General features: G+C 34.4%; 1 protein-coding gene across 2 annotated transcripts; it reads left to right on the forward strand.

Moving 5' to 3' along the window:
* Positions 1-2264: 2264 nt before the first annotated feature.
* Positions 2265-12119, forward strand: LOC134851123 (uncharacterized). Of its 2 annotated transcripts, XM_063867061.1 has the most exons (9): positions 2265-2455; positions 2735-2940; positions 5584-5756; positions 6307-6530; positions 6770-7178; positions 8680-8888; positions 9724-9884; positions 11262-11352; positions 11632-12119. In XM_063867061.1, exons 1-9 carry the CDS (start codon positions 2272-2274, stop codon positions 11970-11972), a joined length of 1998 nt encoding a protein of 665 aa, XP_063723131.1. In that variant the 5' UTR covers positions 2265-2271; the 3' UTR covers positions 11973-12119. The 2 variants fall into 2 exon arrangements, with proteins under 2 accessions (XP_063723131.1, XP_063723133.1); XM_063867063.1 differs by lacking the exon at positions 11262-11352 and having other exon boundaries at positions 11632-11670.
* Positions 12120-13873: the final 1754 nt, after the last annotated feature.

The following is a 13873-nucleotide window of genomic DNA, read 5'->3' on the forward strand; positions in this document are numbered from 1 at the left end:
AAATTATAGATCTTGTGTTGATCTAGTTTTTTAAAGTTAGGTGAGTTTTATCAAAAAAGTGGCAGTCAAAAAAGAACTCTTTAGTTCAAAAAAGTTAAGCTCATACTTTTGTAATGTTAAAACGCGAAGTGATTCTTCACATAAATAGTTCTGGATGATTTTGTCTTGGATGATTTGTATGAACGCACAGAAGACTTTTTTATAAAGGTCTTGGTGGTTAATTTTTTCAGGAAAAGTGTTGAAATGCTCTAATAACAACAGATGTGCATTCAATGATGTAAATCATTGATGTAAGTAAATATGCACTTTTTGAATCCAATTCAAATTCATCTGCCAACCTTAAGGTATTAAAAAATGCATACCTCAATTGCTTTTCGAAATTTATTCAAGACAGCAAGTTTTAATCACTCAAAATGATTTAATTACACTACGAGTTTAGTGAGCATAGTGTAATTGTGCGACTATTCATTTTTTCCATCCTAACTCGCAAATATTGGTGCCACTTTTCGTGGCACCGATACTGCTTTTTGATAGTACGTGCTTTGACATTTGATAAGTAATAAGTTAACACAGTTGATGCGTTTTTAAAGCATCAAATGAAACGAAAAAAGCTGTTCTAAACAACATTACATTAATAAAAACTCGATGTCACAAATTTTCTAGCTCAATTGATCGCGCAATTTTTTGACGTTTATACTTTGTACATAATGTGGCTTTCTGTTTTCCATCTCATTATATGCAAAGTGTGGATGGCTGAAGTTTGTTATCTTCCAAATTTATAAACATATGTAGCTGCTTCATTTGTGACTTATTTCGATTTATCAAGCTGCTTTTTTGTCGAGTTCTTGGTAGTAATCGCGAAGCGCGGCTTCGCCACTGTGGATATTTGCGTTATGAGTTTGCGTTGTGTTTTAGTTTTTTTTAATTGTCCACACAAAATCAGCTACATCAAAAACTCATCGGAGTGAGTTAAGTAATATCATTTTAAAGCCTGATTTTTCGTCTAATTTCGAGCAAGTAACGCGAGTGAGCATGTTTACAATACTTTTTTTAAAAAGCTTTAAAGCTTAGAAGAGCCTACTTTAAGCGTAAAAATTAAATTTTACTCGAGAAAAGTTATTTTATTTGATTGTTTTAACGCCTTTTTGGAGTCAAAAGTTGAAAAAAAACTGCTAAAAACTTTTTTTGATTTTTTGCAGTTTTTCTTGTAATTTTTATACAAATTTTTTGTCCAAATTACTTATTTAACTCTAACTCTCGGCTATTCCTTAGCTCCATTTTTTCGTGCAGATCCTTTTATCACACCACCCAGAAAAACGAAATTTGTTTGAAAAGTCAATTTTATTGTATTTTTAAGACTATGGTCGGAACATTTTTTGCTACTTGCACATTAACCGGCTATCCTTGTTGTTCTTATAATCTGTTATACTTTTTTTCATGAACCGTTATCACAGTATAATTGTCACAGGTAGGTTGTAACAGTATAATTGTCCTTAAACAATGATGAAAAATTATTCTTGTCGAAGTCTTTTAATCGGGAATTTGTTCCTTTGGTAGTGTTTTAAATCCAAATGCTTGGCTTGTTTGCTCAGATTGAAATTTTATTGACATACATGAAATTTTTGCTAGACCTGGTTTTCATTATATATCATTTTTTTATTTGTGATTATTTTTTATATTTGTTCGACTTATTTTTTATATTTGTGATTATCGCAAATGATGCGAAGCTCTTTTTCGCCTCTGTGTAATTTCTGCTTTTAGAATGAAAAAAGCGCTACTCAACTACAAAAACAGAAATGGCGTGAAAAATTGTGAACTGTTTTTAGCTTCGAAAGTGGATGTGAGATTTTAGTTTTGCAAGCGGAATAATAAACTTACCATTGATCCATTTGTCTTCAATTTGGTTAATTTCATCAAAAACAAGGGTCAATCATGTGTGGTTCTTGAAATCCAAAGAGCTTTAACCTGATACTTTGTTCTTCGAATACCGAAAGTCAAATATTCAAAAATTTTCAATCGTTTTTTCGGTTTCCCTGTTCTCTTGCACTTTTCCAACATTCTGTTGGCTATGTTTTTCTATGAAAAATCTTTAAAAAATCAGTCTATTTAAACGGTTTTCTCTTTTTCAAATTTTTTGTTTTAAATACTTTTCAATTAATTATGTCGCACTTTTATAAGCTTTGAGTGGTAGTAGGATAATAGGTCACCATTTCTCGTCTTAGTTAAATGGCATTAATTTAGGTTTTAGCTCTCCCTTTCAGGCTGTAAATAATGGAAACTACTGTTGTGAAACTACGCTCAAATGCAGTTAAAATACAAGGATGCAATACCACAACTACTGATGACTCATGTTGCAATGTGGCGCCATCGCCTCGGCCTCCGCCGCCAACTCAAAGAGAAAATAACCATGTAATTTCACTCGCAGATGTCGACATTGTTGAAGTATCGGAGACAGGTAGGAGATTCAGTGGAACAACGGGTGGGGCGGTACCGCAACGAGGGAGGGGAACCATCCCTCCCCCTTGATTGAAGTTGCCAAAATTGTTCAGACGGTCTCCTCTTTGGTACTATTTTACGACAGCATTCTCTAAAAAAATCTTCAAAGGTCATTCTCCTGTTCAGTTTATTATTAAGCCTCTGCATAGATTTTTTTCATTTATTTTACTATTTCCTCTGGAATGTTTTTATCACTCCAGAAACCATAAGTTGAAGTTGTGGGAAAATTGTTTTATAGATCTTCAAACTCGATGCATACAAGTGTGCAATTTTGAGACTTTACCAGAAACCGTGTTGATGCAAGTTCTGTCCTATTTATCTGCGTTCGAGTTACTCCAATTATCAGCTGCGAATAACAGATTCCGCCAACTGATCTTGAACAGATGGGAACTGTGGAGAAATTTGTTGCGGGGACAGCAGGGATTGAAATTGTTCAAGTACAGGGTGAGGAAATATATTTGGTCGACAAAAAACGAGTTGTACTATTATTAAAGTTAAAGAGCGAAATTATGAATATTTCAGAAGCACACATTTAAAAAAAAAAACAAAGACAGAAGTTTGATTGTCCTCTGAAGTGATGCCAAAAAAGCCGAAATATATCAAAGTGGTAAAAAGATGGATGTCAACGAGCCGGAAATCTTTTTGATCAAACATTGCGTGTATTTTGTAGAAAAAGCAGATCGATTTTCAGTGGGTTTATTTGTTTAGATTTTTTCTCAATGCTGCTCTTAGTTTTTTGATTTACGGTTTTTCGTCGCTTATAGCTAAAATTTTAAATTTCTATGAGCGTATTGTTTGTGTGTTCAGAGCTCGTGGAGACAAACTGTATCCTATTGTAGATTGATTTCAGATAAACAAAATTCAAATACAGGAGCAGTCAATAAACGACTAACTTTAGGTTTTAATAATTAATTTGAGATGAAGAAATGAAATTTTCACATTAGACATGAATTTGAGATGTCAGTGGAAATGTTTTTGCTATCCCCACATCCAATTTTAAATTTGGAAGATCATGGAAATGTAGCTAGATAATTTCAAACAAGTCTAACTTCGCGGAAAATCGCTTCGATCAGACAAGAGGTTTTTGTATAAGCCGTGATGATTTTTTTAGGAAAAGTAGTAAAATGCTCTAATAACTTATTGAAGTGCAGCCATACAAAAATGGATTTTTAAATGCTTCTAGATATAAATACACTATTTGAGTTCAATTCAGTTTCATCTGCTGAAAGTTCGGTAAGTTGCGTTTTCCAACTATGAAAGTGTGAAGGCCACAAAAACATGATCGGCTTCTAGTTTCGAAAGTGGAGTAAAGTCTTCTGATTTGATTTTCTAGCGGTTTAAAAAATAGTTATTGATCTAGTATTCTCACTTATTGATCTTAAGCTCGGAAGACTATTTTTCCAAAAAAATCATATTTTCTTTTCTGTTTCCTTGCATTCATTGACTCGTTTCCAACTGTCTATTGGCTATGTTTTAAGTTATTTGTTTTTGGCATGATGTGGTTTTTCATTATAATAGTTTCTTCACTAATAAGCGAAATTTTTTGGCGGACAATTAAATTTCAAAAATCTTATCGATCATAATTGATTGATGTTTTGCTTTTCTAGAAGAAAGTTGTGTGAAAAGAATATTAAAACGTTAATACTTTCATTCAAAGGTAATAGAAAACTGTTTGAAAAGAAAGATCAATCATACGTTCAAAAATGAAACACTGTCTGACATCACTGATGAAGGTAAGTAATGACACATTACTTTACTTCATTCATCCGATTCAATCAATTTTACGCAGCATCGAATAAATGAGGCGGTTGAAAAGTAAAATAACGGGTTTTTCATGTAAAACATTGGTTGTATTAACTTATCAGCAAACGTTTTTCCAATAATAGCAGTCTAACGAACGTTTTTTTAATTCAATTTTTGGGCGCATGACCGATCTGTGTTTCAAAACTAACTATTAGCCATAAAACATTTTTTTTTCATTGAAAAGCAGCAACTTAGTAATCTCAACAGATAGTCACTCACAAATAAGCAAGAACTAGTCATTTGATTCAGGGAATTTGTTATTTGTTTTTTTTTATTTTCTATTTGAGAGAAAAATTAGCAAAAAACTTGCATCACTCGTCGCAGAAGCAAAGTTTCTCTTGGAAGGGTTAGCACTAGAAGAAAATTTCCCTTCAGAGTACCGATTCTGGATTTAAATACCGGGTTTTGTCATGTGTTAGTAAATCTTTAGGGGATTTCACCTGAATCCGCGTTCTATTGCCAGCATCTTTGTTGTCGGAGTAAAGAACAGATGTATTGCAGTTTTTTCGTAGAAACTAGCGAGACTGCAATTTTTGTAAAGGGAAGCCTCTAAATGTGGTACGCACTCATTCATATAGATGTTTTTTAAGTTTATAATTGTATTTATCTTAATTTTTCAATTTTTTTCTTTAACAATACAAATCATCTTTATTGGCATCATACCATCAGGCAACTTTGTACGAATTGGCAACACTTGATGAAATTCTATCTCACTATCAATGACATCTACAATCAAATTTTTTTTACGAAACTAAATAAAGTTTTTTGCCAAATTTTTACATTTTTTGCATCAAAGGGGGGTTAAATGCGACTACACATTTCTTTCTCGAATGCCTTTCCTGTTCTCTCAGCCGCTCATTGAGGTTCACACCTGAAGCCATAAGCTTATTAAACCTGTCTGTCTTGTGCAACTGACTTTGGTTAACCTTTGTTGCCTAAGACTCCAAAAAATCGTCCACTCTCAGCAGCAACTGCTGCTAGTCTTCACCCTCAATCTGGTGCAACTCCGGCGTCACTCACAGCATCCATTAGTAACTATAATTCGTGCAATCAATAAAAGCGAAGTAAAAAAGGCGAGGCTGACAAATAGACCTTATAAATTTAAGTTCTTTTAGCAATTCAATTTTAAATTGGTTAAGTTAAGTTCGATATTACCAATCAAGCTCCTTTTTTTGGCGCTGTCTTTATTATTTTTTAAATATGGTCCTAAAGGATATCAAGAAAATATTTTCAGCAAACTGCGCTATTCGAAATTTTCGATTTGATTCTGGGCTTTTATTTTAGATTTTCGTGAAGCCACAAATCCACTGCAATCACTGCTCTGCTGGTGCTTTCCAGACATCGCCTACCTGTCCAAGTCAAGCACTGAACTTTCCAAAAGAGACCAGAGATCTGCTGGGCACAATTGAGAACCCTGATTGGCTACGGGGCTACATCAAGACCTACGGCCTCAATCAGTGATGCCCTTTAAATTAGTATTTTTTGCTTAATTAAGAGAAGATAGGGAGTCTTGTATTTTGTTTTGTAGATTTCAACTAACTCGATGAATGTCTTTAAAGATTTTCGAAAGCCCATCAATCTCTTTGTTTTAAATTTCTCGAACTTGAAGGTTTGCTTAAAGTTTTGTGTTACTTCATAATTGGATCAGAATTTTCCAAGGCCCAAAATTTGTTGTAAAATCAACAAGTCGCATAGTTGTCTTACCGTTCACTAAACGAGAAACATGATAGTATATTCCTAGTGCGAATTAGGCCGAAGTAGTTGTCAAGTTCACTTCATTTCAGATTTAAAACAAGAATGGCTCTCAAATATCTGATTTTGGTTAAAATTCTGAGTTAGCATTTGAGTTTTGAAATACGAAAAGCTTTTAAACATTTGGAACGGTTAAGTCATTTTTTGTAAGACCTTTTGAAAAGACTAGAAAAATTTGTAAAATAGACAGCTCTGACTGTGTAGGAAATTAAGACTTCTAATTATGTTAAAAATTGACATCTCTGACTGTGATAGAAACTGGATGACTGGCCGCTACCACCCAATCAGTTCCAGGTGTCACACTAAACACGTGACAGGAGTAGTGGCCACCCAGAACAGTGTGCTCTCCTGTGGGAAGGACGGATATGTATTCATGTACAGCCGAGATTTCTTCGTCCACTATAAACTGATCAGTATGGATTGTCTGCTCTGTATGCAGTTAATCGGACAGTCCATGATATGTCTCGTTGATACAAATGGCGAGTTTTTTGTTTTTAAATTAAAATTACGAGGACCTATTTGTTCTTTGTTAAATGAAGACATGATTATTGTGAAAAACTAAACGCGAAAAGTTTGAGCTGAACGTTTTTTTTTTCAAGTTCAAAGCAAAGTTTTATAAAACTTCTGAAATGTTTTCTCAATCAAATGAGTTACGTGATAAGGCTGATGCTATATAAATTTTTGGGATCAATGTTTTGATAAATGTTTTGATTGACAGGTTTTCTGCATTTGGTGAACGTACCTCCGAAGCTGCCCTCCAACCCAACGGAACCACCAGTGTCCAAATTTTGGACTTGTCCAATCGCAGATACAGACACAAAATCCCTGATTTTGAGCGATCTAGAACCATTTCCGACAGAATTCTCTGAATCATTTTGTAACGATCGAGAAAACTTACAGTTCGTTTCTTTACTTGCGATTTGTGTTAGCCACCACAGCAGTGTTAGTGTAATAAGGATCGTATTTAATTTGTCTCAAAGCGAAACGGATCAAAAAGAAAGCTGGCCAAATTTGGACTCAGTTGTAGCTGTGGACCTCGTGCAACGTTTCACACTGGCAACTGACGATACAGAACGCGTTTTCTTGTTTTCATGCGGAGCTTTCGATTTGAAATCGGAACTGGACAGGCAGGGATCAAATTACAAAAAAGCTTTCGATTTAGCATCCATTTTTATTTAGCATCCATTTTTGTAATTGTCACAGAACGAAACGATTTTAACTTATATAGGTCTTTATGATTTGCTAAGTGTTAAAGGGTGATATGTTACAGTAGGTGGTAATTTTGAGAAATATATTAGGAGTGTTATGTATTAAATTTGAGAACTAATATGCATAATATAGTCGTTTCTTTTTCAATCACTTGTACATGCCACTAAAAATAGTTTTTGTATATCAATTACTCAGCCAGATGAAATGTTAATTAAAAAATTAAATTTTACACGTTTACCAAAAAATTGGGCTTTCAATTAAAGAAGACTTCTCGTATATCAGGGCAAAGCCCTGAACGTTCCGACTGCACTTAAGGCTAATTGAAAAATTGTTTGTTTTAATAATTGACAATAAGGAAGAAAGTTTTTTTTTTTCATTTCATCTAAAGTTTATTTCCCCACATGATATGTAAAACAAGGGTGTGTTTAGCTTCTCGTATTGTGATAATATGATTAAATTGCTTGCCTCAATTAAATTTGGAACGCATTAATTCGCTCCTTACTAGTGTTAAAAGTACGCAATATATCGCACTTTAATTATCCCAAATTGGCAAACTAGCAATTTTCAAACGCCCGTAACTTTACGAAAAATATAAACAGATGAAATATCTTTTTAAATTTGAGCTTAGGGTAACAATCTCTCTCAGATAGTATCAAAAATTTTATCAAAAACTTTTTGAAATAAAAAAACAAGACTGCTCGTATATCAGAGCAAAGCACTGAATGTTCCGACTGCCCCTTAGTCCATATTGCATAGTTTGTAAGAAAAGGAAATATTGAAAAACAATAAATTTTGGACAATATCGAAGATAAAGTGTGGAAAATAATTGAGTCTTAATAAATTAGTAGCACCGGTTAGCTAGCCTCAATTCAATTTGGAACGATTTTGTTGCGCGGGACAGTCCGCCAAGCATAATATTTCGCGATATGTTTTCATCATTATGAAGACAATTTTCAGTGCGCTTAAGTTAGTCCAGAGCATGGCTAAATTGGCAGTGATTTTTCGCAATTGGACTTTTGATTTCTTTTTAAGCTCATTTCATTTCCTTTGTTAAAAGGAAGGCAAAGTCCACTATTGAACAGCAAAAGTTTAAAGGTCACGAAAACGTGATCGACTTCTAATTTCGAAATTGGAAGTTAATTATCAGATTTACCAGCGAAGTTAAAGTTATACCTATTGATCCAGTTTTCTGAAGTTGGGTCAGTTTTAACTAAAAAGTGTCGATCATAAATTGATCTACAAATTCAAAGAGCTTTAAGGCCATCTAATTTCTTCGAAATTCAAAATTTGAAGATTTTTGAAAAAAACAAGTCGGTTTTTTCAGTTTCCTTGCGTACATTACTCTTTACGAAGCTTAACACAGTTTCAGAACCTTAAGTTTTTCGTTAAATTGCCGAATGTTAATTTGTTCCTTGAAAGTGACAAGATGTTATTTGTCTCGTCATACGAGTGTCCTGTAGTCATCTACCACCTCATGACTGCAACTTGTCTTCTGAAAATTAGCAATGTTTGTGATGTGTGTTATTGTGGCACGTTCGATCCCTCCAGGAATACATTTTACACTGGCGGAGCGGATGGCAAGTTGGTCGTGTGGAAATTGAACCTGGTCGATAAAGACGCCGAATCAGGTACGCTAGGCTGGTAGTTCAAAAAAGTAACAATTAAGGTTTTGTTTTTGCAATGAAAGCAAGCCAAAATTATTGACTAAAGAACCTAGCTATATAAGAATTCGCGAGAAGAGATTATGGCCTGAAGAAGGTTGATTCCTAGATTAAGACAAGAAATCAGGTTCATGTTTGATCTGAAAAAAATATATATCTAAGTCATTTCAACTAACAAGAAAAGTATCAGCGCAAGAGATCTTCAGGTATTAATGAAAAACTGCGTTTCATTACGGTTGTGATTAGCAAGCGTTATCAAATCGGAATGTATACTTTTTTCGGGCTAACAACTAGTTAAGAAAATCAGTTCAATCAGTTGGTATGTCTGTTCTGATGGAATGCCGGAAAAAAATTTTTGAGCATGATTGCTTTTTAAATGGTTGTTTCCTCCAATTTTTTGTTGTTGCTTTTATAACAACAAAAAAACTTGTGTTTCTCAGTATCTTTTTTCGAAATCAACCACCTTCGAGACAAATTTTAAAAATCGATATATTTTTTTCACTAAAAAATTTCGACTTAGTAGCTCTTTTACTATTTTTTTTCGCCTTGCTACCGTTCTTTTTTTACGTATCGCAGGTGGTGCGAAGCTCTGACACTCTGTGACAAAGGCTACAATTTTTTTTCGTGGTCATAAAATTCAACAGTTTCTGTGGACCTAAACCACTCTTTAAATACATTTTTGATAAAGTCTTATTAACCCAATAAATTGAGAGACTGGTATGGTAAACTATCCTTTCTTTTTTGGCTCGTTGAAGAAAGTATTTTCAATTCACAATGTAATGAATTACAGGAAACATTTTAGGTACCACCTCATCCACCTCCTCGCATCAGTCGAGTGCCGCTACCACCAGTGAGCAGCTGTGTGAGAACATGTCAGTGAGTCTGTGGTGTGAGAGAGTGATGGACCACCCTCCTGAAGTGTACTGTCTAGCATACTTCACGCACCCTCACACTGCAGATGAGGTAAATTGTTAATTAAAGTATAATTTTTCGCTTCTCTTATTTGAAAAATTGACAAAAACAGTTTGCGATTCAACTAAACTTAATTACACAATCACGCTAGCGAACGTAGTATTATATTAGGAGTGGATTTTTTCAACCTAAGTCGCAAATAAAAAAGCTCATTTGGTTGCTTGCACTTTTGCAGCAATAGCATTGTACCTATTTTTTTATTTTTTCTTTTACTGCATAGCATTAAATCTTTGTATCTGGACTAGTGGTAGCTAGATTTTGCAGGTTGTCTTCTGATCATGGCGCTGATGCTAGGGCCTGCGACTCTCATTTTCGAGGTCGTGGGTTTGATTCCGTATGGCTGACTTTTTATTTTTGACATCCTTGCTTCCTTTTTTTTTTCGTTTTTGACCCTTTTACTGCTATGTTAATGTGTGAGAGCAAGTTTCTTGGAATCGGGAACTGGCTTTTTTTCTCGCAAAACTTTTCTTATAAATTTGAATGGTGAACCCAATTTAGCTTTCAAAGTTTTCATCGCTTAGCCTGCCTTTTGAGGCAATATGGTTGAGTCTAGTGGCAGTGTAGTGGCAAGAAGATAATTATTCTTGATGACAAAGCGCTGAGTAGAGCGTGTGCGAAATGGGATAATGGAACATAATTTTTCCGGAACATAAGTTATCGGAGGGTAGAATTGATTCTAATTCCGACCATTGAAAGAGAAGAGGAACTCTGTCCTCGGGTGTGCTTTAGTTACCTTTTCTCTTTTGTTTTCCGCGCAAAATCAGGTACCGCAAATAATCACCGGATATCGAGTGATAAATCACATCAGAGCCCTTTCAGTTGCGCTTCGAACGTCGTTTGGAAATTTTCAGAAGTACCGTCAGTTTCGATACAAACCGGCTAAAAATTTCAGAGTTTTAGTCTCACTAAATTGATGAGGCTTATAGTTTTACGTTTTGTATCTGAAAAATTTGAATTGTTAAATAAAAGTTTAAATTGATGCCAACAATGATCATAATTTTTTGTACCATTTCATATTTTGAAATGGACATCTCTGATTGAAAAAGATGCAAAGTTCCATGCATTTTATTGCAAAGATATGCATAAACTGTATAATATGTTGGACCAAATGGACAAATCAAAATATCAAACAGTATAATTTTGGCGCATTCCTTCCGTTAAAATCTACCAAACCCCTAAATGCCACAATTTTATCTAGTGCAGCAATGAAATGAGCTGTGACACAGGTACGAAGTTCTGACGTGATTTCCTTTGATTTCTTTTTTCTCCGAAAATTAAAGTTTGAAAAATGTTTAAAGAGTTTTTTTTCGGTTACCTTTTGTTCATTGACACTTTCTCAACTGTTTGTAGACTATTCTATCCTATTAGGTGCATCTGGTCAGTGGAGGGTCAGATGGAGACATAAGAGTGTGGCATTCGGAGACTGGTCACTTGTTGAGAGTGCTCACAGGTCACGTAGGTTAGAAAAACAGTTTCCAATTATAATACTTGTGTAAGTTTTAAGATTTAAACATAATACCAAATTATGATATCTTTTTTTTCAAAGTATGTCCTTAGATTTTTGAAACATTTGTCATTGAGGAGAAGTATCCACAAACGAGCGGATAAACGCTGATGTTAACCTCCTTAAGAGCTCAATTTGTTTTTGGTTATTTTTCTGCGCTCTTTGGTTGTTTTTCTTTTTGTTTGGTTTCTTTCCCAGCTACATTTATTGAGGGAATTCTTTATTATATTTCAGGAATAGTGAGGAAGCTCGTCATCCAACGAGGACGCCAATTAATCAGCACAGGTGATCAAAGAAGAATAATCATTTGGAACTTGTCTGTTGCCAAGACTATGCAGAGTGTAATTGCAACCAATTCTAGTGAATCGACAGACAGAAAACAGTTGTTATTCAGATCAGATCCGCAAAGAGTGTTGCAGCCATTGATTACAGATGCGGGCATAGATAGTGAGAAAGAAGCAATCGTTCTGCACAGAAATCCGATATCGATTGATAGTTTATTTGTTGACGACTTCTCAGTGTTCATCGGGTCACCTGACTATCCCGGATCTGTTGGGGCTATTTTGTTCTGGTGAAAGAATTTATGGGGAGGGGGAATCTAAGACTATAATGATGAAATAACAACAGGCCGAATATGGTTGTTTTTAGGGCTTTTTGGCTCTTTTGGAAAATTTCATTTCTAGTCGATTTGTCTTAAGACCATGATAAAAAGTGAAGATTGTTATGTCAGCTTGTTGATATTTTATTCTGTAATTATACAAAACACTTGCCGCAACAAAGTATTTTTCGCTGAAAAGTGTAAAATTGTTAAATATTGATCTACTGTAATATTGAATATTGTAAAAATGTGTATAGATTTGCTAAAAGAAGCGATGGCTCTTGCTTCCCGAAGTATAATTGTATAAAAATGCTAGTTGGTTTGATACTGCAATTTTTTATAAACCTTGAAACCCACTTCCAATAAAAAGGTGATACCCATTTTGATTTCAAATATTTTTTCATCAAGATCAGTGGAAAGTATCTGTACAGCCTATATCCTATAAACTAAAGAGGCTGGTACTTTTAATGCTAAGAATGTTCTCCAGTACTAGGGAAATTAGGTTCTTTAGAATATTCTTTGAGGTCGGCCGTCTTATACATCCATTTACACTTGAACACGCTGCTGTTATTTCTGATTGGCGCGATGAAAATCATGTTCACAAACGACCTTGCTTTGCTCATAAAAATAAAAAATAATGCGTTCCAAGTTACATCAAAAGATGGAGGGATTCCTCCCTGTAAGTATGAAATATGACGACAGTTAAAAAGTTAATTGTCTGCTATTGTTGCAGAGGCAGAGAACTATCCAGGTGCAGGAATAATTTTTGTTGTACTTGGAACGCTAATGGATCCAGTATTAGTTTAGAAGTCTGTTTTTGACACCAACGGGTGAAAGGGAACTGACATGGTCGTCGACGAGGTTCGTCAAGCGGCAATGAGATGATCGAATTGTTAAATTTTCGGGTCGTTGCTTTGAAATTACACAATTATATAGAACAACGGATTTTATTAAATGTTAATGCAAGAAGTGATTTTTACTTAGGCTCTTGAGTTTTTTTCAGGAAAAAAATTTTAAAGTTGTTTATGCTTAATCTTTGACTGCTGGTTGGTCTCGCCTGTTACAAAATTGCCAAGTGCATGAAAAATATTAATGAATTAAAGGTTTGAAATCGGATTTTTTTAAGAATCCCTTGCGGAAAAAGTTAGTCATTAACTTGGTTTTCTCTTATTTTTTTGTCAAACAGCCTGGAAGCCTAACCCGGAGGTTAATTGTTCAAGATGTCAAGAGCGGATATAACTAGCGCCCATTGAGGTAGGGCTTGCTTGCAATAGCTCACCTTTCAAAAATGTAGCGCAAGTACGATTTGAACCCAAAATTGACTCAAATTTATCTAAACACTCTCCTTTTTCAAAGGCTGTTGATTATTAGACATTAGAATTTTAATTTTAGCGCTTAGGTTTTTGTGTTTGGGGTGCGATTTTTATTTTTTTAAATTTCACTTTTTTAACCAAATGCAAGCGAACTATGCTTAAACTATTACAAAATTGAAAATAGCGTAAAAAGGTCATTGACCTTAACTTTGAAAAGAGTTTTAATATGATGATTTTTTCAGCCGTGATGATTTTTTTTGGCAACAGTCTTATAATTTGTTCAATCTCAAAATTACTTTTTGAGGTATGACTTTTGATTTCTTTTTAGGCTCAGTTCATTAACTTTGTTAAAAGGAAGGCAAACTCCACTATTGAACATCGAAAGGGTTAAGGTCACGAAAAACGTGATCGACTTTTGAATTCGAAATAAGATTTTTTTCTGTTCAATTGAATTCATGGACTCTTTTCCAGCTGTCTTTTGGCTATGTTTTCTTCGAAACTCTAAAGGTTGAAGTCTTTATTTCGGCTTCCTTGAGAATAACTGACATTTGCCAATAGTGTGTTG

This window comes from Symsagittifera roscoffensis, chromosome 7, assembly GCF_963678635.1.
Source record: "Symsagittifera roscoffensis chromosome 7, txSymRosc1.1, whole genome shotgun sequence".
Lineage (NCBI taxonomy): Eukaryota > Metazoa > Xenacoelomorpha > Acoela > Convolutidae > Symsagittifera > Symsagittifera roscoffensis.